Source organism: Phaethon aethereus (assembly GCF_964289735.1).
Source record: "Phaethon aethereus genome assembly, chromosome: 9".
Classification (NCBI taxonomy): Eukaryota; Metazoa; Chordata; class Aves; order Phaethontiformes; family Phaethontidae; genus Phaethon; species Phaethon aethereus.
The window spans coordinates 12,266,386-12,291,447 of NC_138585.1; the positions used below are offsets into that span (position 1 = coordinate 12,266,386).

Sequence of the window (25,062 nt, forward strand, 5' to 3'; positions counted from 1 at the left end):
AGCGAGGGGAGAGGCAAGATGGCGGACAAGGCACCCAGCGGCTCGCAGAAAGCCAGTGGGAAGGTGAGGCCGTTCCGCGGGGCGGTCCGCGGCCCCGCCAGCCCGCTCCGCCGCCGCGGGGCACGGCCGCTGCCTGCCTGCGCGGCGGCGGGGCCCGGGAGTGGCGGGGCGGCGAGGCGCGGGCGGCGCGGCCTGCTCCGTCCCTGCTCTCTGCCCGGGGTGATTGCGGGCCCCGGGAGGGGGTGGGGAGGCGGGAAGGGGGTGGCGCGGCGGGGCCGGAGGGCCCGGGCCTCTCGCGGGGCATCCCCACTCCGCGGAACCGGCCCGGGCACGCCTCTATCCCGGGCTGTTGGCAGCGGCCTCTTCGACGTCTCTGTGCCCGCGGCGGAGGGATGCGGGGGCGGGGGAGCGGGGTCGCGGGGGAGCGCGCTGCAGGCGCGGGCCGGCCTGCTCTAACCGGCACATCCTCGGTTTCGGATGGAGACGGTTAGTTAATGCTCGAGTCTTGCCCGTTCCCGTGGAGGCGTTCAATTTCGCTCGTGCTGGGAGTTCTGTGATCCCCGCCGTGGGCTTAGTTTCCAACTTACCATTGTGTAAGAAAACGGTAATTTGAGAGCGAATCTCTTATTTTGATTTGCGATGAAATTACAAATTTCCCGAATTCGCCATGGCGTTCCCTGCTCTTTTCGCTGTTCCCGATTTACTTCCTGGAATTGTTGGATTTGCAGACCAGAAGTCCAGGCAGCGCAGGAGCTCTGGACGACTTGTCCAGAGCTGTGCGCTGAAACTAGCGTCTGGCTGGCTGCGGGTCATAACAGCCCAGAGCTGCCTGCTGTCTGAGCATTCCCCTCCCGCCAAGAGAGTAGAGAGTGAGATGTGTTTTGGGGGTCGCATTGGCAGCTGACGCTTTGAGGATTAGTGATTAGTGACAATTCCTTTCACGCAGCCTTCTAGCAGGTTTTAGGCCTGAATTATGTAAATCTTCCAGTTTTGATGGTTTTTCTTTTGTGAGTGTGTAAATCAGTCAAGGGAGAAGTCACATTTTGGTTCAGGAATTTCCAGTGCTACATAGATTAATAATTTTTACCCATATTTGTATTGAGCTAAAATACAATTTTTTTTTTTTTTCCTGCTAGGAAACTAGCTGAAATGTAGTTACCAAGAGCCTTTGCGAGTTTTATTTTTATTTCCCTTCCCTATTCCAAATATTGCCAGGAAACATTTTTTTGGTCCTTGCTTTTGGCTTGCAACTGCAAGTAAGAGCTGGACAGAAAACTTCAGTAGTAAAGTAGGTCTTAATTTACAGAGAGTGGCTTCCAGGGAATAACACATTTTGGGATTTCAATTATAATTAGACATAGACTAATAATTTAATTATTGATTACTGCAACTGATAACATAGTACACAAAACCCACCCAGATGTGATCCATTTCTTTTTACAGTTACATCATAAGCTTTTTTGTTTTGTTGTTTACTATTTCTGTGCTGATGATACTCTTTTTTTTAATATACAATAATAATTAATTTATAAGAATTGCTTTCTGTTCTAGATGTCAGTTCTGTAGAGGTATGTGCAGACACTTAACTCTTTATACAAAGTCATCCATCCCGTTGAAGTCGGTGGGACTACTAGAGAACGTAAAGTGGTGTATGTGGTGTCTTTTTTTTTTCATTTCATGAATCCTTGCAATATGTATATCCATAGGGATACTTTTCAGATGTCTGCAGAAAGAAGTATGACATAATGGTACTGAAATTAGTATGTTTCTTATTTTTTGTAATTAATTTACTAATGCAAGGATAAAAATGTGTCTTTTTAGTTGGCTCTGTATGAAAATGGTTATGGTTTAACAATCTAAGAAAATAACCATTTTACACAATTATTTATCAAAATGTTTTGACTTTTTTAATAATTTAAGAGTCATTTACTTACATATCAAAATCGAAGTTTTAGGCTCCATTTCATTTGGTGCATTGTATTTGCGGGTTAGAGGAGTAGTTGTACTTGCAAAACAAATGTGTCTCATAGACTTTGTAGGATATGTTTCAGTGGCAATTCCCAGATGTGCCTTTGCTGGCTTCTAGCTGACCTCCTGGGAAGACACAGCGCCATTTTATTTTCTGTGCTCTATGAAGAGCTGTGGCCTAGCAGTCGAAGGCTTTAACATTTACAGTAAGATACGGTTTTTCCCTTCAGAATGTGTGGTGTTTGTCCTTTGGTCGTAGTGTCCAAGTACTGACTTTGAACGTCTAGCCAGTTATTTTGTTTTATAGTGTAAAATCGAGCTTATTTCACTTAGCCATTATCTGCTTGATTCACTCTTTGAAAACCATCACTGGAGGTGGTACAGGTCCAGGAGCACCCATTGCCTGTGTTGGTGTGGTGGTAGCTGCTTTTATGATGCTGTCAGCTTCTAAACAAGTTTGAGAGTCTCTGATGTGGAATGTGTTGCAAAAGCATCATCTATTCCTTTGTCACTTTGAGATTAGGATAGCAAGATATGTGCTTGAGAGTTCCAGAAATCTAAATAGGAAAGAAGGACAAAATTAAGAAAGAGAAAATAGAGGTTGCCCAAGACTGCACAGGATGTCAGTGTAGGATATGATTCTGAAATGGCAGATACTGATTATGTTCAATTATTATCTTGATGTACTGAAATATTGGCTGCTCAGTGACTCTGCCATTTTCTTGTTTTATGTTTTGAGAATAGTGACTATATTGCATGTCCACTGCGCTTACATATAATACTGTACAAATTTGGTACCGTGTAGCAGAAGAGGTTATCCACTTGGACCAAACTAAGTCTCCCTTTTTCATTCTAAAAAACATTTTAACAACATTTAAAGGATCTTAAAAAATTCTAAAAATCTTAAATTTCTCAGGTTTTTGAGTAAGTTATGTCTTAATTAAATGTTGAAGAACAGTGATTACTCGCTGGTGAATGGATAGCTTTCCTTCATAGGTTAAAGGGTATGACGTGTGGCAATGTCAAATCTTTAAGTGTGATGAATTCCGGTTAGATGCAGCATTCTGCAGGATGGTGAAACTAGTCATCTTTAACTTGCCCTGTATTGTTGTTCAACTGGTGACTGGGAGCAGGAGGCATAAGTGCATTCCTCTGTTGATGGAAACATAAAAGGAGGTGTACTTCTCATTTCGTCTCTAGCAGTAGAAAATTAAATGTCAGCTCCTGTTCATCTGAGTTTAAGTTTGTAATGGAATAGCATTCCTTGCAAGTACTCTGGAGAAAACCATTTTCCATTTACTTTTGTGTCTGCAAGTGATGTCTATTTAAATAGTGAATAATATTAATACACACTATTCCAGTAAATGTAAAGAGTAAATAGATTAGCTAGAAAAAGAATTTGTAGATGTTTGCAAGCATTTGTTTTCTAGAGAGTTTGCTAGAGAAAGGAAGAATAAAAAAAATAAGTTGGGCTGGAAACCTCCCTGCCTTTGGATTTTAACAGGCGAGAATATCTTACACTAGTTTCTCATAAACACTTTACCCTAAAGCTATTAGTTTTTGCAAGTGCAGGGCTTTTATTTATGTTGTAGCCTGTACAGCTGTAAAAAATAACCTTCAGCATTTGGAAAGCCACAGATTGCCTCCTCCTGGGCTTTATTGGCAGCTTTTGTGCTTTTGTTGCTCTTTGTTTTACTAAATGGCATCAGTATCAATTAAAAAAAATAGTTTGCTTATTATACAGCATATTTTAAATATTTGTGAAATAACACAATCATGCCAGTTTTACCTAGAGGTAGTTAAATTTGAAGAGCTGGATTTGTGGGCACTTGCACTGCTGACAGGAAGGAAGATTTGGGAGATAGGTTGTCTTTCTCTGTTTTTGTTGGAAGCTGCAAGAAAATTTGAACATCAGAATCTGCTTTGACTTTCTGATAGGAATTTTTCATAAACCTCACTTGTATGGCCCGCTGAAGATTTTACACCCCCCCACTCCCTGCTTCTTTTGAGGGTTGAATAAACTTGGCTAGACTCCTAGACTCTGTAATGGAGCTTTGAGTGACCTGACCTCCAAGACTGTGGTTTGAAAGGGCCATATTTTACTGGAATGCCGTTTCAAGAGCCTGCATTGCTACTTCACTTCTGCTGGCACAATTCTTTGAGGCACATGTTCAATGAAAGTGATCCAGCCAGAAAATAATCGGGGCGGGGGGAGGATAAGTTTCATGTAGAGTAGTAGAGGCAGTGAATTGGGAGTAAGAGGGCATGTGTAGATTGTTTATGCTGGCAATGATTGAAAGATGGACTCATTACATTTTTTTCTGTCAGTGTTTTGAACATGAAGGAGCAATCTTCCCATCTCAAGACATAATCAGGTGCAGGACAGAGCTTTGGCTATGTTTCTTTCAACAGTTAGTTCAGTTGAGCTACTTAACATGATGAGAAGATGAAAAAAAAATCCTGTTCCAGGTTTCAACACAGGTGGGCAACATCTTCTGAAATGCTCCTCTCTATGGATGTTAGAAAGACACTGATTCTGCGGAGACAACTCAGCTGCTGTAACTCCTAGGAAAGAAAATTGCCTCTTTTGTCAAGGTTGTGCAGGTGGATGCAAAGTGCAGTGCTGTGAGAATTAGTTTTTTTTAATAACTGCTATTTAGAAACTGGCAGATAGCAATGTGTATTTTTGTCAAGAATCATTTAATCTTGTGCTTTGTGGGTACAGTTGCTTGGATGGTCAGAAGCGATACCAAAGGTATGAACCAAATTTATAGATGGGAAGGGAAGACCTTCAAAATAAGAATTGTTTAAGCAGGAGGATAACGTGTCTCTGCAAGGCTGCTAGTTGCTGTGGGATAAAGTTGGTCTAAAAGCTAAAACTGCTTTTAGAAGTTTTCAGAGTCCACCTTAGCAGAAATTCTGTTGCTCAGCTAACGTTTGGGGTGGCTTGCTCCTCAGTGCCACGGTCCCTGTTGGTGGGTTGGGGAGCGCCGCTGTACTTCTAGCTCAGCGACTTGCACTTTTTTCATCATTGGCCTGCTTTCCCAGTGTTAGCCTGCAGAATCTCTGCGTGCTACCACACATTGAAATCCTTTCCAAGCAGTATCATCTGCTCTGTTGCTGGAAAAACAGATTTAGTGTTTGCTACTTTTTTGAATGTTCTTTCTCAGGATATTGTGTCTTAAGTGTCATGGTACTGAGTGTTTGTACTGTTTGTTACTGTGTGATGCCTTGTTTACTGTCCTCCTGGTAAGAAGCTTCAGCACCCACCCCTGTTGGAAGGTGTTGCTTTACAAAACTCCTGTAAATGAAATGGATGTGGAGAATTGGGAAATGGTCACTTCATTTTGCTGTTGCCAAACAACCTCCTTTCCCCAAGCAGTACTAGGTCTTGACTAGTCAGTACACAAAGGCAGATGGCATTGTATCAGCCCATCTTTGAGATTTATCTTTTTAACTGCAGGTCTAATTTTTTTTTATTTTAAGGGTGGAATTGTAACTAGTGTGTTGATTGCTGCAGGGTGGCAGCTGGCAGCAGGAAGAATGCAGTTTTCAAGCTCTGAAATTCTTTTGCACTGTGTCTGTCTTTTATTTGTGTGATGTTGTGCTATACATTCATAAACTCTCTGGGGGAGGACGGGTTTCCTTAAGCTGCTAATTTGAGTGCCATAGGCAGTTTTGAATCACAAAAAAATCCAGCACCAAATACAGAGGAAAAGTTTGCAGGAAGCAGTATTAGTAAAAGATGCTTTTGATATTTGCTTCCACATGTATCATAATGAACTACTACTGGTACAAGTTAACTAAACTTTTTATTAACTTCTCAGCAAAGGTACGCCTTGTAAGTAATGTGTAGCGTTGCAGGTAAGTGGATTTGGGAGGTATTTGAGAGTAAGACATAATTACGTTTTTTGTTTGTGTTTTCCCCCCTTTGTGGAAGGTAAAACCAGTTCTGGTTCTTGTAAGTGCTACCTACCATTTTTTAAAATTGCTTTGACTGTAAAATATACTTATCCAAAGATAAATGTCTTTATCTTAGTTGATGAAAAAGCATGATGCAAAATGAAAACAAGTTCTAGTAAGTTATCTTCTAGGTGCTTGTCTGTTTTGGAAGACTGGAGATGAGCACCGTTTATTCCTATTTCTGGTAGAAACTATAAATTCCTCGTAATAAGGAGAAGTACTGATGTTTTTTACTAATGAACAGATTTGAGCTAATGGAAATGTTTAATTTTGATTTTTAAATTTCAATTTAGATATGAATTTTGTGTCAGGCAGTTATGTCTTGATAGTAGATGTTATGTCAATGAGGTTTTCTGGAATTTGGGTGTTACGTAATTTAAAAATGTGCTCAGTCCTGCTTGTTGGAGTGTTCTCCACCACTTAAATTCGTTTAAAAACCTGATTTTAAAAATCCTATGCAGATTTTCTGTATATGCTGGTTTACGTGTTAAAGTTTGGTTACAGTATAAAGTAATAATGTTAATTAGTACATACTCACAAATTGGATTTAAATTAGTGTTCTTGAGGTGGCCAGCTTTCATCTATGCGCAGCATATTAAGAGCAGTTTTGGAAATTATTTTACAGTAAGGCAAATATAATCAAGTACTTCATGTAATCTTTAACAGCCTTTAATTTTAATTAATTTAGGCATTTAAGTTGAAATGAAAATCACATTTGAAGAACTGAATTAAAAAAACCCAAAGGTAGTTTGTCTGTTTCTTTTTCTGTGCTTCACCTCCTCTTCATTCTCTCTTCAGGTCAGAGTGCCAGATGCAGTACACACCACTGGATCTGCTGATACACATGTAAGTCCAAAATATTTAAAAACAAACAAAAAAACCAACCCCCAAACAAACCCATAAACTCAAAATAGGCCTGTTCTCTGAAGAAGACTGCTTGCTGCAGGCAGAGTCTGGTCTGCTGGGTATCTAATCTGTAGGTGTTTGTAAATGAACCATTGATTTTCAGGTTTAAAAATATTCCTTAAAACTTTCAAACAACTACTAGTGTAGGAAGCTCTGCTGCCTGGTATTGCATTCATAATAGCTACTTGAAGAGGAGGAAGCTGTAAGGACCCGTATGTTTATCTCTTACACTGAGGAATAGTTCAAAGTACGGGGTGATTAATCAAAGAGTCACTGTGTATTAAAGTGTCTTTTTGTACAGCTGGCTTCTCAAAAGTGAGATAGTGTGGCCCTAATTTAATCCTTTATTTTTCTTTCTAATAAAATATACCTAAGGCAAAAGGTAAGAATAGTTACCTAATCTTTCTCTCCTACCCTCAAGAGACTTTTGCCTGGTCATGTGGTTGGTACGTTGTTTGAAGGCCTACGTATTTCTGAGCTGAAACGAAAACACGCAGCAAGAGCCAAACAGAGCATTAATACCGGACAGTTCATTCTATGGTTAAATTTTCTTCAAGATTTAAATTTTTGTATATGAAAAAAATAAATTACCAGCTGTTAAATTGCTTGTAAGATAACATTATTCAAGTTGTGATAACAGAAACTTTTCATAAAGAAGTAGGTCTTTTTATTGATTTGCTTTACTTGCCACAATTTGCAAAATTACTCTTAAATCTCTTTTTGAATATTTTCTGTTGTCCATGGAACTGGGACTTCAGTACTTTGTGCCTTATAGTCAGTGCAACGTTATGTTTAGTGGTGGTTTGCTTTCATACAGTGATCTGATTACTGAGTTAGAAGTTTTCTCTTTGCTTCCATCATTTGTGTTACCCTTTTCACTGTATTTTCCATTTTTTTTGAAGGAGGAAGGCCTTCAAGTTTTGTATAGCTCTGCTAGGAATTCTGTGAAGCTGCATATGGTTAATAATAATGTTATAATTGCCTACTGGAGTGTAACTAGCAGGCATAAATTAGTTCAATCCTATTACCTTTAAATTGCGCCAGCCACTTTGAAGGCATTGGGTTTTGTTTTGTTTTTTTTTTTTCCTGAGACCCTTTCTAAACTGAGGAGACCTTCGTGCCAGAACTCTTGTTATCTTACAGCTGCTTCCCTTATGTCACTAGAAGATACATTCATGTGGCTGATTGGCAGGTATCCTGTAGCATTACTGGGAGAGATTATTTTCTGATGACAGGGTGAGCTTTGGGTAGGAGGGTGGTATTTGTTTTGCCTGCATTGCTGTGCCCATGTTTTGCCAAGGTTGTATATTGTCTGTGATACTGAAATACTAGCTGTTGTTCAGACAACAGGAAAACTGGATTTTTATTAAGTCTAAAAACACAGATGCATGAAAAGCTCCTGATAAACCGATGACAGTGGCTCATGTTGACAAACAGTGTCATAAACCACATAACTCCACAGAAAATGCTGCACTAATTTGTAACTGGTAGTTTTCCTTTTAATGATGAAGTAGGAAACATTTTTCAAAGAAATAGGAACTGTTTTGGTCACATGCTTGAAACAAATCTAAGGGTGTTTGTGATAATAAACAAGGATTATAAACTGAAAGTATTAGAAACAGTTGTTTTTCATAGTGCTTTTTCTTATGTAAAAGATTATGAATAGGAAGCTGATACTAAAAATAAAACCCTTTACAAAGAAGATTATTCCTAAAGGAAAGTCTTTTTGCAGTTGGCCTCCGAAATTTTTTAATAATACAACAGTTAAGTTGGTCACCTTATTTGTCTCGATGTTTTATTAAATTGAACTGATTTTTTTTAAAGAACTGTCATTGCAAAAGTGGTAGTTTTAAGCATCACTGTGCACTGTGTAAGAGCATCCAAAATATTTTGACGATAAAGGCTAATAGCTTATATTTTAGCCTTTTGGGGCTTTTTTTTCTTGTGCTTGTGCTGATTCCTTATGAATTACTGTGTTAAGATAGGAGTTTTCAGAGAAGTTCCTTATCTTTTTTTCTCTCCTTTCCTTCCCTTTGCCCATGTCTTTTGAATGTGGTCTTCATCCTGTTGTCTGTCCCTTCTCAATGCTTTACCATCCATTAACTACCTAAATAGAATTCTAAGAATTCTAATTCCATACTCTCAAAAAGTGACTGTTATGTGAAGTCCTTCCTTCATGAGGGTTTCAAGAAGGGAGGAATGGGGGTTAAACTGCTTAAAATAGAAAGAATCTAGGAGCTAAATGTGAGGTCTTTTGTTTCATTTATACCTCAAGAAGCATTTTCTTCTTCAAGCAAAAATAGTACATGTAACCTTGAAGTAAAACTGAAATTTAGCGTCCGTTTTGTTCTTTGGTTACACCTGTTCAACTTTGTGCAGACATTTTTCTGGCCAAAATAGTAAGAAAAGCTTTTAGAACCTTTTTTTTCTTCTGGAAATTGCAATGACCAAAAAGGAACTGTAGTGCAAAGCATATATTTCCAAAGGTTTAGAAACTGTATGTTGTGTCTTGATAAGACCTCCAGGCTCTTTCCCTCCACACTATCCGCATTTGCCAATGCTCCTATTTTCAGCCAGGTCGAGCTTTTTTTGGTACCTTTTTTTTTTTTTTTTTTTGCAAGTACCTTTCAGATTTCAGCTGCATTTGAATGGTGTATTAAAAGCTTTCTCATTAAACCAAGGATTATTTGTTTTTAACAAACATTTTTTGGTGTATTAGATAATGTCAAGTTCAGACAGAAGTACAGGCAGCCTTTTGTTTTGTTTTGTTTAGGTTAACTCACTTCAGGTATAAAGTTTCTGATCTAGACCAAGTAAAGAGTAACAATATTTTCACTGTTTTTCTAACAGTTTCACATTTGTTTTCTTACTCCTTTTGCAGCCTCTAATGGAAAGCAAACTTAAAGCATTCAGTATTGGCAAAATGAGTGCTGCCAAACGGACTCTGAGCAAGAAGGAGCAAGAAGAATTGAAGAAGAAGGTAATGGTATACAAAGGAAATTTCATTTTGTATGCAAAGCTGAAATAAGTTTGTTTTTCGATTACAACCAGCTTTGTCACCAAATTCCTTTATTTTTATTTTGACAATTGTAGAATTGCATCTTTTTAAGAAAGTGAATTGTATTTTACATGTTCAATTTGTTCTTGGCATACATGGCATTAAGATAGAGAGAAGCTTGCTTCTCTCTTCCTCTGTGTGAGAAATCAAGTTCTCTGGCTTACTGAAATATTGGATTATGACAATCCATTGATATATTGCTCAAAATGAAGACAGCCATCACCTCAGGTTATTTTCTGTTCTTCGTTTGCTCTGTATCATTGGATTTCAGTAATTAGAGTACCTGTTGTCTCTGAAATTGTTTCAATATGCATCCTTGTTATTCTGTAAAACATATTTTTGTCTAATGGCTTCTTTTTGAATTAATATTCAAATTTGATACTGATTTTTAGATACTCGGGAGCATCCAAGTTTTAGGAAATATGTAGCTTATAATTGGTAAAGTGGAAGTTTTAAAAATTTTAGTCTTTGAACTTTACACACACAGAGCCCTTACTATATTTCAGTGGGATATCTCCTGCTAGGTTGTTGGAAATACTAGCCTAAAGAAATTCAGTAGTGCTAAATTTAGTGTCTCACTCAAGTCATTGATTTAACTTCTCTGGGAAATGTATAAAGGTGATCCTGTTGTTAATCTCCTTCACTCACATGGGTTGATTGTAATTGGTAAAATGGAATATGTACTGTTCTCTGCTTAGGTCAACAAAGCTCCAGTCTCATAATTCTGGTCTTTCATATGATCTTTTTTATTTGGCATCTTTTGAATGTTAAATTGCCTTGTAAGCTCTTGTAAATGAACATTCATATTTGAGCATACAGGCCTTACTTGCTTTATGTATTATGTGCTGTTGTTCTTCCCACACTTCTCAGGAATTTGAATTCTTCTGTCTAAAATTGAAACTAGTTTGATGCAGTTTGTAGCATGAGCTCTAGAAAATAAAAAGGAATGTTGCATAGCTAATTTAAGAATAGCTGCCTAGTGAAGGTTGTTCTGAGGTGATAGTAAATAGATTAACATTTGCTATGTAGGAGGATGAGAAGGCTGCTGCAGAAATTTATGAAGAATTCCTTGCTGCCTTTGAAGGAAGTGATGGTAATAAAGTGAAAACATTTGTAAGAGGAGGAATCGTTAATGCATCTAAAGGTATAAGTAACCTTTATTTGGGGGTGGGAGTGGTGAATCATTTGGTTTTGAGTAAAGATGAGGATTGGCTTTGAATTGCATTTTAAAATTATAATGTATTAGAAGCAGCAAAGGAAACCTGATGCTGAAATCTACTTTATGCTTTGTCTCACTAGATAGTGGTGTGATTTGTCATTTAAAATTCAGAGGAGAAATGCTTTGTTTTAAAATACCTAATCTTTGGTCTTTTTCTTTATGTTAAAAGAAGTTAAATTACAGAACGTTTGTATTATCACTTTTTAAAAGTGAAATAATATATTGAGTTGAATGAACAAGACTAAAGCACAACAGCATTTTTTCTAATGAACAGTATTGTGTGGCATTAATTAATTTGTTTTTAATTTGCCTTTAATTTCAGAGGAGCATGAAACAGATGAAAAACGGGGTAAAATCTATAAGCCATCATCACGATTTTCAGATCAAAAAAATCAACCAAGCCAGCCATCTAATGAGAAGCCTCCATCCCTCTTAATGATAGAAACCAAAAAGCCTGTAAGTTTCTTACCTGAATATTAACCTCATACTTAGGAAGGATTTTTGAAGTGCTTAGAAAAAAGGACTGTATGATCTTGCAGAGTAGGTTTGTCTGCATTTATCACATATTAAAAGAAGGTGGAAATTTTGATTTGCTTAATTCCATAGCAAATAACAAGATGATGAAATGCAGAGGTTCAGTAACCCTGTATCCAGCATGATATACCTAGTACTGCACTTTGATTTGGCTGCTGTATGTTTTTACTATGTTATTGCTGGTTGAGACCGACTTCTCATAAATACAGATTTAGTGGCTGGTGCAAAGTAACAGTATCTCCAGTCCCGAGAATTTGTGAAGTTTTGGAATCAGTTCTTGCTTCCATCTGTGTTTAGGTTTTTATAACTTTAAAAAAAAAAAAAAAATTTGAACTTTGCATTGATCCAAGTTTTTTTGGTTGAGTTTTTTAATTTTTCTTTTTTGTGGTGATGTTTGAGAAGTCCCTTTATGTAACTCTTTAAGTTGTACCAAATAAGTTGTAGAACTTGCACATTTTTGAAGCTGAACAGCTTGTTTTATTTAATTTATTTTTGACTTCTGCATGGTTTGATGCTTTTTAATTCTTAAACTGAGATTTCATCATAAAGTAATGGAAATATTATGAACAAACTTAGTCTTCAAGTCAAGTGATAGTTACATATGTTTGCTGTTACTACTGTATATGTGTAATGTGTAATTAATGTCTTGGATGTCTTTAAAAAGTCTTAATAGAGCTCACTGCAATTTTTAAGCTTAAGTGAAACATACATGATACTGCCTCTTAGGGTGGGAGATGAGATGTAATGTGATAATTGTGGATGATGCCATCCTAGCCTCCCTCTAGCTTTAAACAAAACTCACATTTAGACTAGTGGGGTAAATACTTGATGGCAGTTTTGATTTTCATTGTATGTAAAGCTCTACAGTTACAGAAATGAATTGTAGCATTTTTTATTATACTGAGCTCTGTGTTATATGCAAGTATTTGTACTGTAAGAATGTTACTGCTTTTCAAATTTGTCATAAATAGTTATCAAGTAATGCAATGAGTTTACTCATTTGCCCTGTCCAATGGTGATTGAAGATAATGAGGTAAAAATGATTTTATTTATTTGGCAGACCCTCCCCAAAAACAAAAACAAACAAACAACTTTGCCTGGGGTGAGTAGGAAGTCCAGTTTTTCCAAAGCTGTAGTGTGTAACACAATATTTTGTATGTCTGCCTATTGGAAACGTTTTCATTTAAATTTGGTTATATAAAAGCAATGTTTTGAAGATAAGAGTTCACATGAGTTAGTTAAGGTGCATATATTACAGTAAAAAAAAAAGTACTGTTACAATATCAATATTCTTTGTCATTTAAGAGTGTTTCTTCTGAGGATCTTGAACTATTTAGAGTAACTATTTCTTCAGACTTGTATTTATATCTGAAAGGAAGCAAGAGAAGGAAATTCTTTTCACATAGAATGTTTGTCTGTGAATAAAATAATTGAATATATGTAAATTATTTTACATCTATACGTACACACATATATCTATTTAATTACAGCATGATGTTTTGCTAGGGGTGTGGTCAGCTTCCAAGTGGAACAAACTGACAAAATACATCACAGATTTGAGATTTGTATGTTGTAGAGAGTGTTTGATCACACGTGCTGCATTGTAATAATGAGAAGTAAAAAAGTTTAGTTTAAGCTGTCCATAATTTTATATTTTTTAGCTTTGTGTTTGATAGTGCTCAATCTTAATGTTTTCAAGTCTTGGTTTTTTGTTTGTTTTTTTCTCCTGTAGTTTACTTGGTTTGAAAGCTGTGGGTAAAATATGCATGGAAATTATCTAAAATTTTGTTACTTACGTGTTATTTTTGTTTCATTTTATCTGCTGAAATGTTGGCTGATATATCTTTAATTTTAGCCTTTGAAGAAAGGAGAGAAAGAAAAGAAAAAGAGTAATTTGGAACTTTTTAAAGAAGAATTAAAGCAGTAAGTTTGACTAGTTTTTACTGTAAATAAAGATGCAAGGTTTTTATAGGCAATATTTAGGATCATTCTTAATAAGCCGTTTCCCAAAGTAGGTTTTTGTTTTGGTGTGTGTCCCGTCTCCCCCCTGGCAAATGTTTGTGGAGTGCTATGACTTAATGAAAATTAAACAGAGTATGAACCCATACTGGTAGATGTCTGTTATAGACGTATGATTTGTCTGGGTAATCAGTTGCCACTAGTTCTCTGGTGTTCCTTGATACTTCTGCCCTTTCTTAACGCTGATTGGTGATGGGAAGCGTTTACCACTATTGCTGAAAAGGACTTCTGTTTTGAAATGTAACATTGACCAGAGGCTATAAATGATCAAAACCCAAACCAAAACAGCCTGGTATGCTGGCTTAAATCTTTGTCTGTTGAAATGAATGGATTTCTTTGCATGTTGGAGATGTCTGATTGTGACCTTTGAAACCATCTGGTACTTCCTTCCTAAGCAGAAGAATATCCAGAGCAATTACCAAAAAAATTACATATAAATACATAAAGTATTTCAGAGATCCCAGTGAGTGAGTGACTGGCTATGTTTCCAAAGCTACCTAAGATGATTTTTGGATCAGTTAAGTGTGAATAAAAGCCTTGATGATTGAATCAACCAGCCATCTACCAGGATAAAAACCGGAAGCCTGTGTTTGTTAGTATGTTACAAGTGGAACTTGGGACACAATTCCATTCTTAGTTGGCAAGTGTGAGCCTGTAAATGAGAACACTTGTTAACATGGGTCCCATGCATTGTTAAAGTTAGTGAAGATACAGCAAGAAAAGTAGGTACTGTAATGGATGAGGATGTTCAGGTTTTTGCTGTTGACGTTTCTCTTTGTGGGAATGTAGCAAAGAGATTGGTTGCAAATTGAAATGTGTATCAGGCTTGGGAAGAAGAAGAAGTTTTGTCAGTGTCTTTAAAACTATACGGAGGAACTGTAGTATGAGGTTGAGCTTTTGTATTAATACAGAAATAAGACTTGTAATTAAAGTTTAGAGATGTACTTCAGCTTGCATAATTTTAAAAACAAGCTGAGTAATGCTTCAAAAAGCAAATTATTGCACTTTTGAATGTATAATATAAAAGAAAGAGCAGCACATGTATTGAGTGCCATATATTTGTCCTGATGTTAGAGTTGGAAAACAAAATGATCTGTATGCATTATAAAACAATAGGTACTGCATTATAAATCCATAAATGGCTCTTGTGAATAGTGTCTGAACTTCATTGCTGTCTGTTCATTAGTTGATGGAAATTAATTGAATTGACAGCCTTGTACTCCTGGTACACAATATGTTTGTACCAGGATTTAAGGCCAAACTACAAAGAGACAAATAGTTAGTCGTATGAGTATTAGTTGTATGACTACTATCCTCAGAGGTATGAACTGAGATGGGGTCCTGTATATTCTGGAAATGGTCATATGGTGGTGTCTGTCACCCTACAAGGTGGGGTGACAGCCCACATGAATAAAGCTTGGAAAAGGTGGGAGGAGAAACAGGCAATAAGGAGTTGTGTGCATCTTGAAAAGTTATCTGCACAGTCAGTGGATCTCTGGCAGTTGGATGTGGAATTCAGGTCACTTTTTCAGAGCAAAATTCTTACTTCTGGTCTTGTGAACTGCTTCTCAAACCAAGTCAATTCTGCTTGAGATTAAAATACCCTGACAGTATGAATGAGGAAGCATGCAGCTGGAATAATTCTGGTGGCTATATTCCAGTTGATTAACCAGAAATTCAAACATACTGGCAATTTGAAATTTTTAACAAGCCCGTTGTTTAGTATTAAAAACTATCATATTTTTAAAATTAATTGAAAATTTTAGACTTAAAACCTCAAAATTATATTGTTACTTATGTTAAACTTGTTTTGTAGAATACAAGAGGAACGTGATGAAAGACATAAAACAAAAGGTAGATTGAGTCGTTTTGAACCACCCCAGTCAGATTCAGATGGCCAGCGTCGTTCAAGTAAGTAGATGTTATTTTTTATGTTTATTTGGGCTGCAGAATTTGTAGACTAAATTATATATGTCTTTCTTCTGTTTATTCAGTGGATGCTCCTTCAAGAAGAAACAGATCATCTGGTGGTAATATAGATTCCTTTCTCATTCAATATTATGTTGTCACTTAAATGCATAGCAAGGATTATGACTTCTTTTTTGTTTGGTTTTTTCCTCCATTGTTGTAGTACTGGATGATTATGCACCAGGGTCACATGATGTTGGAGATCCAAGCACAACAAATTTGTATCTTGGAAATATTAATCCTCAAGTAAGTTTGGAGCCAAGGACCAAAGTGCAGTGTTGGAGTGTTTGGGTCCAGCTGAATTTTTTCAGTGGCAATTTTCCCTGTTTTTTATTTGAAACAATAAACATACATTTAAAGCTGTACACTAGCTGCAACTGGTGTGTGTAGAGGCAGTATTCATTTGAGTAAATGCTCTGTACATAATGCTGTAAAAGTTAAGGTTTAGACTATCAGTTACTAAATGCAGAAATGCTCATTTAAAATTTATTTTTCCATGGGTATCTCTGTGCAAGGTGGATCATATCTCAAACTTGAGTGTGCTCAGTTTAAAATGCACTTTAAAAAAGTATTATTTTTGCAGTAGAACACATTGGGTGGTATCAATGAAGTGTTGTTTTTCAAGAAACTAAAAAAAATAAAATCCTGACATTTGGACAATAATGTGAATGAGTATCTTAACATCTTGCTACTGTATTTCTAATTTTTACCTTTTTTCATGCAGATGAATGAAGAGATGTTATGTCAAGAATTTGGACGCTTTGGACCGTTAGCGAGTGTTAAAATTATGTGGCCAAGAACTGATGAAGAAAGAGCAAGAGAAAGAAATTGTGGCTTTGTTGCCTTTATGAACAGGAGAGATGCTGAAAGAGCATTAAAGAATTTAAATGGTAAACAGATTTCTCAGTTTGGAATTGTAATTATCTTTGTAGGAATATTAAAGAGTAACTGTAAGCATATCTTGAAGTTGTTTTATCAGACTAGTGATAGATGTGCTGTAACTCTAGTAGATAGTACACTGGCAGTGATTTTAGTTTACCCTGACTGTTCTACTGGCAGCTGAAAGTTATTGAACTATAGCATACACAAGGCCTGGGAATACTGGTGGGTTTTGCTGTGAGTAAAGATGTAAAATTCCTGTGAGTGGGAGGTAATGCTTGATAATCTCTCCTCTGTAAACAGACTATTTTAAGAAGGAATCTATTACTTGTAGTTTTTTATCAACAATAACTTTTTTGTGAATAAATTCAACTAGTGCACAGGATATAATCAGTAATTGGTTATAAATGTTATGTTCTTTTGAATAATCATTAAATTCCTAATACTGAAGAGGTACCTGTACTACACCAGGCATGTAATTTTGCATGTGGGCTATCTTGTCTATCTTTTATTAAAAAAAAAAAAAAAAAAAAAAAAAGAAGGAAAAAAATAATCTTATGTGATGAAGACAGCTATGTCCTTACAGTTCAGGAAGAACCTGAGAATAAAAAATCAGCATCTTTGACAAAAAGCATAGAAAATGAAAGGTTGGCCTTGCATAGCTTACTTAAAATGTTCCTTTACTAGGACCACTAGTAAGTAGGCTTACAATATGTAGGAATTCTGATGGGTTATTACATTTGGTTTTGAATGACATAATTTGAAATCTGCTATTATGAACAAGAAGATTTTGAAGAATTGAAGTGCAGAAATACAATTTTAAAATTACTCTGTTCATTCTGATGTGCTAAAAAAAAATGTTTTAAATTGCCCCCACAGCAATCGCGTACTGTAGTCTTACGAAAATGTACATTGGGGAAGATTAATAAAATATTTCATGTAATAAACTTTCATTTGCACATGATGTAGTCTGATAGATGTGATACATTAATCAACAATGTAAGCAAAAAGTAAACCATGGCAGGCGAACCTCAGTGCTGCACTTGTATGGAGAAATCTTGAGTGATGCAGAACCAATTTATAATGGAATGGTGTTTTGTTATGTGTGTGGTTTTTTTTTTTCCCACTTACACTTTTTCAGGCAAGATGATTATGTCGTTTGAAATGAAGCTAGGCTGGGGCAAAGCTGTACCTATACCACCACATCCAATATACATTCCACCTTCCATGATGGAGCATACCCTCCCACCTCCTCCGTCAGGACTGCCTTTTAATGCCCAGCCTAGGGAGAGATTGAAGAATCCTAATGCTCCAATGTTACCACCACCAAAAAACAAGGAAGATTTCGAGAAGGTAACTTACAGTACCCTGGGCCATATCTCATTGTTAAATACTACATCTGTGACAGTATTTCAATGGCTTCATAGATTTGCATTGTTCAGGCTGACTTTGGTGGCCCTTAGTGTACAAATTCACTGGCTCCCTGCTGTAGCCCAAGGGAACCTATTTAATTCCTGAAGCTCTGTCTCATGTCTGTGTTAGGGTACAATATATTTGGTCTTGATTTATTTTAGTGCTGCTTTAAATCTGGCTATCATTTTCCCCCTCCAGGCTCCCTGGATTTTTTTCTCCTACGTCCCCCCCTTTTGTTGGCTGCCAAATTGCAGTATCTAAATTGCTTTCTTTAGACAAAATACTACGTTTTAATTTGGGTAGCATTATTTTTGCACTAGAGGAGTTGATGTATTTTGTGTAGAAGGTAATTAATCTGGACATTGAGTAAGTATTTTATGCTACTTATGGAGTCAGTTTTTAAACTTTCTTTTTCTGGAATATTAGCTGATAAGGGTAAGTATCTTGTAATCACAAATCAACTTGATTTACATTTTTAAGAATTTGTTGATTCTTTGAATGACACTTAAATGTTAGGGCTGTTTTTTGTAAGACTTGTGCATAAAGTAATACCAACGTGATCCAAGTCAAATAGTTTAGAGTCTTCATAAATTTAAGAACTCCTTTCTTATTATATTCACCATAGTACCTATTCAGTGCATCAATGTACATTCTGACAGGAATGTTCTGATACTTTGCAATTAGTGAACCTTTACGGTTCACTGACACAACCGTTTGCATTTTGTGTAATTGCTTAGTTATAACTTCACAGCAGTGATTGCCTGCAAAACTTGTGATAGATGTGTAGTATTTTCATTGCATATGTATATTTTTGCTTGTTACTTGTTAACAATACTCACATATTCTATGTTTATTATCTGATGTGACTTCATATACAGACTCTGTCGCAAGCCATAGTCAAAGTGGTTATCCCAACAGAAAGGTACATGTTTTTCTTTATTATTACTGATCTAAATATAGAAAATTTCCCCTTCGGAATTTTAAAGAAAAATGGTGATGTTGAGGAAAAGGTAATGGCTTGACTGAGCAATGGTTCTTTCATGACGTTTGAGGGAAATGTGTGTGTCTTTCAGTCTTCCTATCCTTATCTTAACTCTTTTTTTAGTGAGGATGAATTTAAGTAATTACCTTTTGCATTGAATTTGGGCACTAGAAGTAGTTGCAGGGTAATGACATTACCTAGTGAACACCAGGGTGAAATAGCTTGTCTTGGAGATGCTGTATGAGTCCTCAGAGTACTTCATAGCCAGTATGCAGCGGTCTTCAGTGTGGTGCTGTGGGTGGTTTTTTTTCTTTCCCTTTTTTTTTTTTTGACTTGTACAGTTTGTAACCAATTCAGTTAAAAATCAGTTTTGATTTATGCTGGTTTTTTTTAATGTGCGACAGTTAATAATTTTGGTCACTGAAAAGATAGTTCTATATTGCAAGGGTATTTTTACATACCGGTCCCAATCAGTGCTCCTACCTTCACACAAGTCTAGGTATACTCTTGCTCAGTTAAGCTAAAACCTTTTCCCAAACATAGGAACACAACACTGTTTTAAAAGTAAATAAGCACAAAAGATTACCAAATTCTCTTTGACATTGGCCTTGGTGAGCAACACCAGCTGAACTGTCTGCGGCAGCGGGGGACCAGGAAAACATCATGGGATGGATTGGGAAAGTATACAGTTTTTGACCAGACATTGGTACGATCGGCTCCAATAAATGTGGTTTTATTATAATGGAAAAATTTTTTTTTTGTTGGCCAATTTAAGCTAAATGACATTTTAAAATAATGCACTTAAAACTATAATCTTTTTTTACTACACTGTTTTAATTGTCACAAAGTCCCTTTTTTCTTTTTTTGCGTGTGTGTGGGGGGAAGGCAGAGATTTGTGAAGCTAGTTATAGTAGTATATTAATATTTGTCAATAGATGCGTAAATGCACTAGTATTTTTGATTAACTTCTAGGATGCTACAATTTTTGTTAGGTAGAGACAGGAATAATTTGGGTGACCAGGAGGAGTCTTGATTTGAGAAATGTACTGAGTAATAGAACAAGTACTTGTAAAACTGTACAGTGCTTACAGTGCTTACAGATGAATTAGCTTTCAGAGAAAAATGTTTCCATTTTATTTACTGTAGCATTTTGAAAGCTTGTATGACAAGAAAAGCTCATGTTAATTGAATTGTATTTGAAAATACTTTTTTTCTAATGACTTCCAGAGATGCTAATGACAACTGCTAAGACTATTATACAGTGCATTGCATCATGCAAAATTTCATCTGACTTCAGTGGGATAATACATTTAAGTATTCTCCTTGGAAAACTTTCAATATCAGTTTTTAACATCTCTTACTTCTTAGCATTTACTAAGCAGAAAACCTTGAGTACACACAATCAAGTTTTTTCTGAGAAACTCACTTTCAAGTAGTCATGTCTTGGGTACCAAAATGCGTGTAACGCTCTCTTTTCAGATACGAGATGTACTGAAACTTTTTTCATACATCTGAGGTCTTTTCAAAGCAGATGTTCTTCTTCAAGCATAAGCTGCTCTAATGCAACTTTATTGTACCTAATGAAAGGAAGATTAGACGAAAACCAAAGGCATGGTTCTGCAGGAAGACAGAAATGATCACATCGCATTTGCCTTAAAATAAAGGAATGGTGTAATAGCTCAGAGGCTTGAAAGCTAGTTGTAATTTTTTTTTCTTACTGATGTTTTCAAATACAGTTCATATAACAAGAACGGTCTTGCTATTTAGACTTTCAGAACACTGCTTTAAATAAAATGGCTACAGAATTATTGAAACTATATCCTCTTTACAAAGTTTCTAGGATTATAAAAAGCGAACAGGAAAATTCAGCTGTATGTAGTTGCTTGTTTTTTTGTGTAATACAGGTGGCAAATGTAGATTTAATGCTAGCCGGTATAAAGTAACATTTGCGAAGTTTGCAGATGCAGGGGCAGGTTCTTATTACTATGTTTTTAAGTTGATTTTTTTTTTTATCTAGTGCTCTATATCTGTGGGAGAACATTGAATACTCATGGTAGAAAATAATCATCTCATTACTCAGAAGGAATAGAAAATTCTGCAGCTATTCAATGTAACAATTCTTGAATTTTAATAATTAGAAGATTGGTAAAAGGAAATCTAGTGAGATACATGTAAAGAACCAATATCCATTTGTTACATCTAAGAAAATAAACTAAAAAAAATGTAGAAGTCTGTATATTTTTTTTTTTTGTTTGCATCACATGCAAAGGACATGTGCTGTGAAGCTTTTAATATATGTAGGTAATTTATATTTGAAAATTCAGGATCCTGTTTCCAAAAAAACTCCAAAAGGTTGGAAACTTAAGATCATTATTCTTTCTAAAGCTTATATGACTGTCTCCTGTTAGCATGCCTAAAAGTGGCTCTGCATTTTCAGATGTGGCTTGAAAAATGTGCACTTCACATCTGTTTCTTGCCTGTCTCAGGATGTAGTGCTGAACGAAACGAATACAGATTTTTATTTTTTTTAAATTGTGATTCGATTCACTTAAGTGTACGAGGGAGGAAACATTGGATGGTATGACACGAAGTGATGGGCAGTTTTGTTCTATGCCTGTAGTTAGTTTTGACCAAAAAGAGAGGATCTAAATTTAATAAAACCATTGCCTGGTTTGGTATCAAGGCAGCTATTTGCTTTTCTTTTCATACTTGAATAATTTGAAAGCTGAATGCAGTTTCTATTGAATATTCACAAGTATGTGTATAATTTTGAGCATAATATTCAGCTACTTGTTCTTCTGTAGAACTTCAGCTAACACTTTGGTATTAGTTCTAGACAATTTAGATGAGGGCTTAGTTTTTGATAGTTAATTGTACTTTGGTGTTCAGTTGCCCATTTTTATGCGTAAAGACTATTAAGCTCTTACTAAAGAAGAGATGGTTGTAGGCTAAGCCGTGGAAATTCAGGAATGAGATCTCTTCTCAGATTCTTACTCCACCACTCCTAGGCATGTTTTTATTTTAGAATGCCCGTGTCTATGATGCAAGGCTATAATATGTTCCATGTTACCTTATCTTTTATACAGTTTTCTTAACAATACAGCAAAATAATCTCCTGCACAGTTGTAGTATCTTAGGTGGAGTGTAGTTTATAGTGTTAGGTCTGAATCAATTTTTCTTTAACTGTGTTGTTGTTGTAGGAATTTGCTCGCTTTGATACATCGAATGATAGAGTTTGTGGTACGGGAGGGGCCTATGTTTGAAGCCATGATCATGAACCGAGAAATCAACAATCCGATGTTCAGGTGCTTATTACTTTGCTTCAATTTGAAATAGTGCTAACTGTTTTCACCGTTGCTAATGTTTCACATTTTGGAAATACTAATAAGAGTTGTTTTTAGTGTGTCAATCTTCATGTGCAGATTTAAATTTTACAAATTGTATGAATGCTTATGCTATTTTTTTATGAAGGAGACTGCACTTTTATTCCAGTTGTTACTAATGAGTGCATATAAATAAAATACTATATACACACTACAAAATACGTTTGTACATATATAAAAATAAGTAAATTACATTTAACGCCTACTCTTCTGAGGGATTCAAAGTCTTGAGTGGAAGTGGTAGCACACAATTTAAAAAAGACACCCCCCCTCCCCCCCGGCAACCAGACAGGCTAACTCAGTGTAAAGTCCAGTCTGCCTAATTTCTAACCTTTAGCAAGAACTGGGAGTCATTTTTCTGTGATGTCAGTGCAAATAGGATTAAACTTTAGCTGACATAGTGAAGTTGTCAGAATTTCCAGCTCTTGTGGAAATAATGGAATAAAAAAGGATCAGTTTCCAAATTTCTTGTGAAATCCAGTCTCTGAAAAACTTTTTCAGGGAAACGCTCAATAACTCAATGACCTTTTAAAAACGTTTTATTTGCAGTAAAGTTCAAGTGCTTCATTTTGATCTTTACATACAAGTTGAGAAAATGTGTAGGTCAAAATATCCTGACCATTAAAAATGGACTGCGTTGTTTTTTTGTCCGTGTCCCACCCCCCACCCCTTGCCCCTCACCCCGATCTTGTCAGTGTTCTGACAGACAATTTAATGGTGGAAAACTTCAAGTCATTTAGTATTCGATCTGAGCAACCTAACTGTATAACTACGAGCTCCTGCACCACTTGTGCTGAGGTTGCAGTTGCTCCGGTACTGACTCTTTGCACTGATGATTCTTCTACTTTACCGTGGGGCTGCACAGTTGTTCTTTCTGAGCCTGCTTGTTCTGCTTTTAACTTCGAGAAATGCTGTGGAATTCTGCACTCTGCTTTGCAGGTTGCGTATGTATGTGTGTGGAGCAGTTGCGCTTGTTCTGCACAGCTGTGCTGTAGGTGTACGTGATTTTAGTTACTTTGAGTTCTCTTGGTAGCTGAGGTGCGATTCTGAACAGGGTTTTGTTACATGTTTTTTATTACTTCCTTTGAATTTGCTTCAATTAAATAATTGTCTTTTCTTTGCTCTTTGGTTTAGGTTTTTATTTGAAAACCAGACTCCAGCCCATGTGTATTATAGATGGAAGCTTTATTCAATTCTTCAGGCAAGTCAAATTTTAGTGACAATTCATAACTTCAGGCATAATGAAATAAAAGAACACCAAAATAAAAATACTGCTGTCTTTTTGTAGGGAGATGCTCCAACAAAGTGGAGGACAGAAGATTTCCGTATGTTCAAAAATGGATCATTCTGGAGGCCACCACCATTGAATCCATACTTGCATGGGATGTCAGAAGAGCAAGAAACGGAAGCTTTTGTGGAGGAACCAAACAAGAAGGGTGCACTTAAGGAAGAGTATGAACTTCCATCAATTTATAGTGCTGTTCTAATCTGCTTGTGTTTTTCCTGTTGTGTTTTTTGTAGTTGGAATATGTCATCCCTAAAATGGTGTCATCCTTGTCATAATATTACTTAGAAACTCTTAACCTCAGTGCTTTTCAGTTAGTCTTTTTGATGGTATTTGGTGCTGAATACGTTCTGAATTTGGTTGGATTTGTCACCACTGAACAATGAGTCCTTTCAATCCAATTGTTATTTACCTTTTATTTGAAGGGGGTTGGGAAGATGAGATTCCCCCCCCCCCCCCCCCCCCCTTTTTTTGTTCCTGTTTGGGGGTATGTAGCACCTTTCTCAACATGGTTATGATCTCATGAACTAAATAGTTACTATAATCTTAAACTTATTAGTGCTGTTAATCAGAAATTAAAATTTGGAGTACTTGTTAATAAGCGGGAAGAGACAGATCATCAGGGTTCTTTGGTGTGAATCGCAAGTGTGGTGGGGATGGCTGTGGTAGTGGAAATACATGATTTTCTTAATTTTGCTGTTGTTGTTCCAACTGTCGTCTTAGCATGTGGAATTTTTTCTTGTTTTATACTTTTCATCATAGTTATGATACCAGTTATGGTTTTTGATGTTTTAGTACATAATGTATTTTTTATCTTCTTTTTGAAAGGCTCAAAAAGATACTCTTTTGAGAGTGTTCTCTATATATCAAGGTCAGGGAAAACCTGAAATAATTGCTCCTTACTAGCTTTCTGAATCTAGTGGTTTTTATTCCACAGCAGAAATTACTTGCATGCTTTAGATTTATCCATTTTGATTTAGGCTTAAACTAAACCTCAAAGGATAATTACTTTAGTAGAGATACTGATCTGCTGCATAAGGTATTTCTCAAGTTATTTTTCCTTGATTTCTGTATGTAGTCAGGACTTGAGTGGGAATTTTTTGCACTTTATTTATGTAATGTAGATGCATATGTTCATGAGTCACTGAAAAGACTCAGGCAACAGAATATAAAAATATTTAAAATTGTTTTTATCCTAAAGATGTAAAAATAAAAAAGTCGTTAAATGGAAATTCCCCAAAGTATTGTTAATTTTTAATTGAAAGTATTAAAATTCCTGATATTTCAGACAGAGGGACAAATTAGAGGAAATTCTGCGTGGATTAACACCACGGAAGAATGATATTGGTGATGCAATGGTTTTCTGTCTAAATAATGCGGAAGCTGCTGAAGAAATTGTAGACTGCATTACAGAATCATTGTCCATTCTGAAGACTCCTCTTCCTAAGAAGGTGTGGAGGTTTTGTATAATCTTTTATTTTGGGG

General features: G+C 36.3%; 1 protein-coding gene across 2 annotated transcripts in view; it reads left to right on the forward strand.

Annotated features, from left to right (window-relative positions):
• U2SURP (U2 snRNP associated SURP domain containing) overlaps nt 1-25,062 on the forward strand; it is a 45,031-nt gene continuing 19,969 nt past the window's right edge. Inside the window, exons 1-17 of one of the 2 annotated variants that reach the window (XM_082003849.1) lie at nt 1-63; nt 6,730-6,777; nt 9,719-9,817; nt 10,925-11,039; nt 11,437-11,570; nt 12,709-12,750; nt 13,504-13,571; nt 15,484-15,578; nt 15,662-15,697; nt 15,799-15,881; nt 16,360-16,525; nt 17,656-17,867; nt 18,806-18,849; nt 22,110-22,214; nt 23,427-23,493; nt 23,581-23,744; nt 24,866-25,028. In XM_082003849.1, the coding sequence (XP_081859975.1) occupies nt 19-63; nt 6,730-6,777; nt 9,719-9,817; nt 10,925-11,039; nt 11,437-11,570; nt 12,709-12,750; nt 13,504-13,571; nt 15,484-15,578; nt 15,662-15,697; nt 15,799-15,881; nt 16,360-16,525; nt 17,656-17,867; nt 18,806-18,849; nt 22,110-22,214; nt 23,427-23,493; nt 23,581-23,744; nt 24,866-25,028 (1,686 nt within the window). In that variant the 5' untranslated portion in view covers nt 1-18. The remainder of the gene's footprint in view (nt 64-6,729; nt 6,778-9,718; nt 9,818-10,924; nt 11,040-11,436; nt 11,571-12,708; nt 12,751-13,503; nt 13,572-15,483; nt 15,579-15,661; nt 15,698-15,798; nt 15,882-16,359; nt 16,526-17,655; nt 17,868-18,805; nt 18,850-22,109; nt 22,215-23,426; nt 23,494-23,580; nt 23,745-24,865; nt 25,029-25,062) is intronic. The other variant, XM_082003850.1, reaches the window with a different exon arrangement.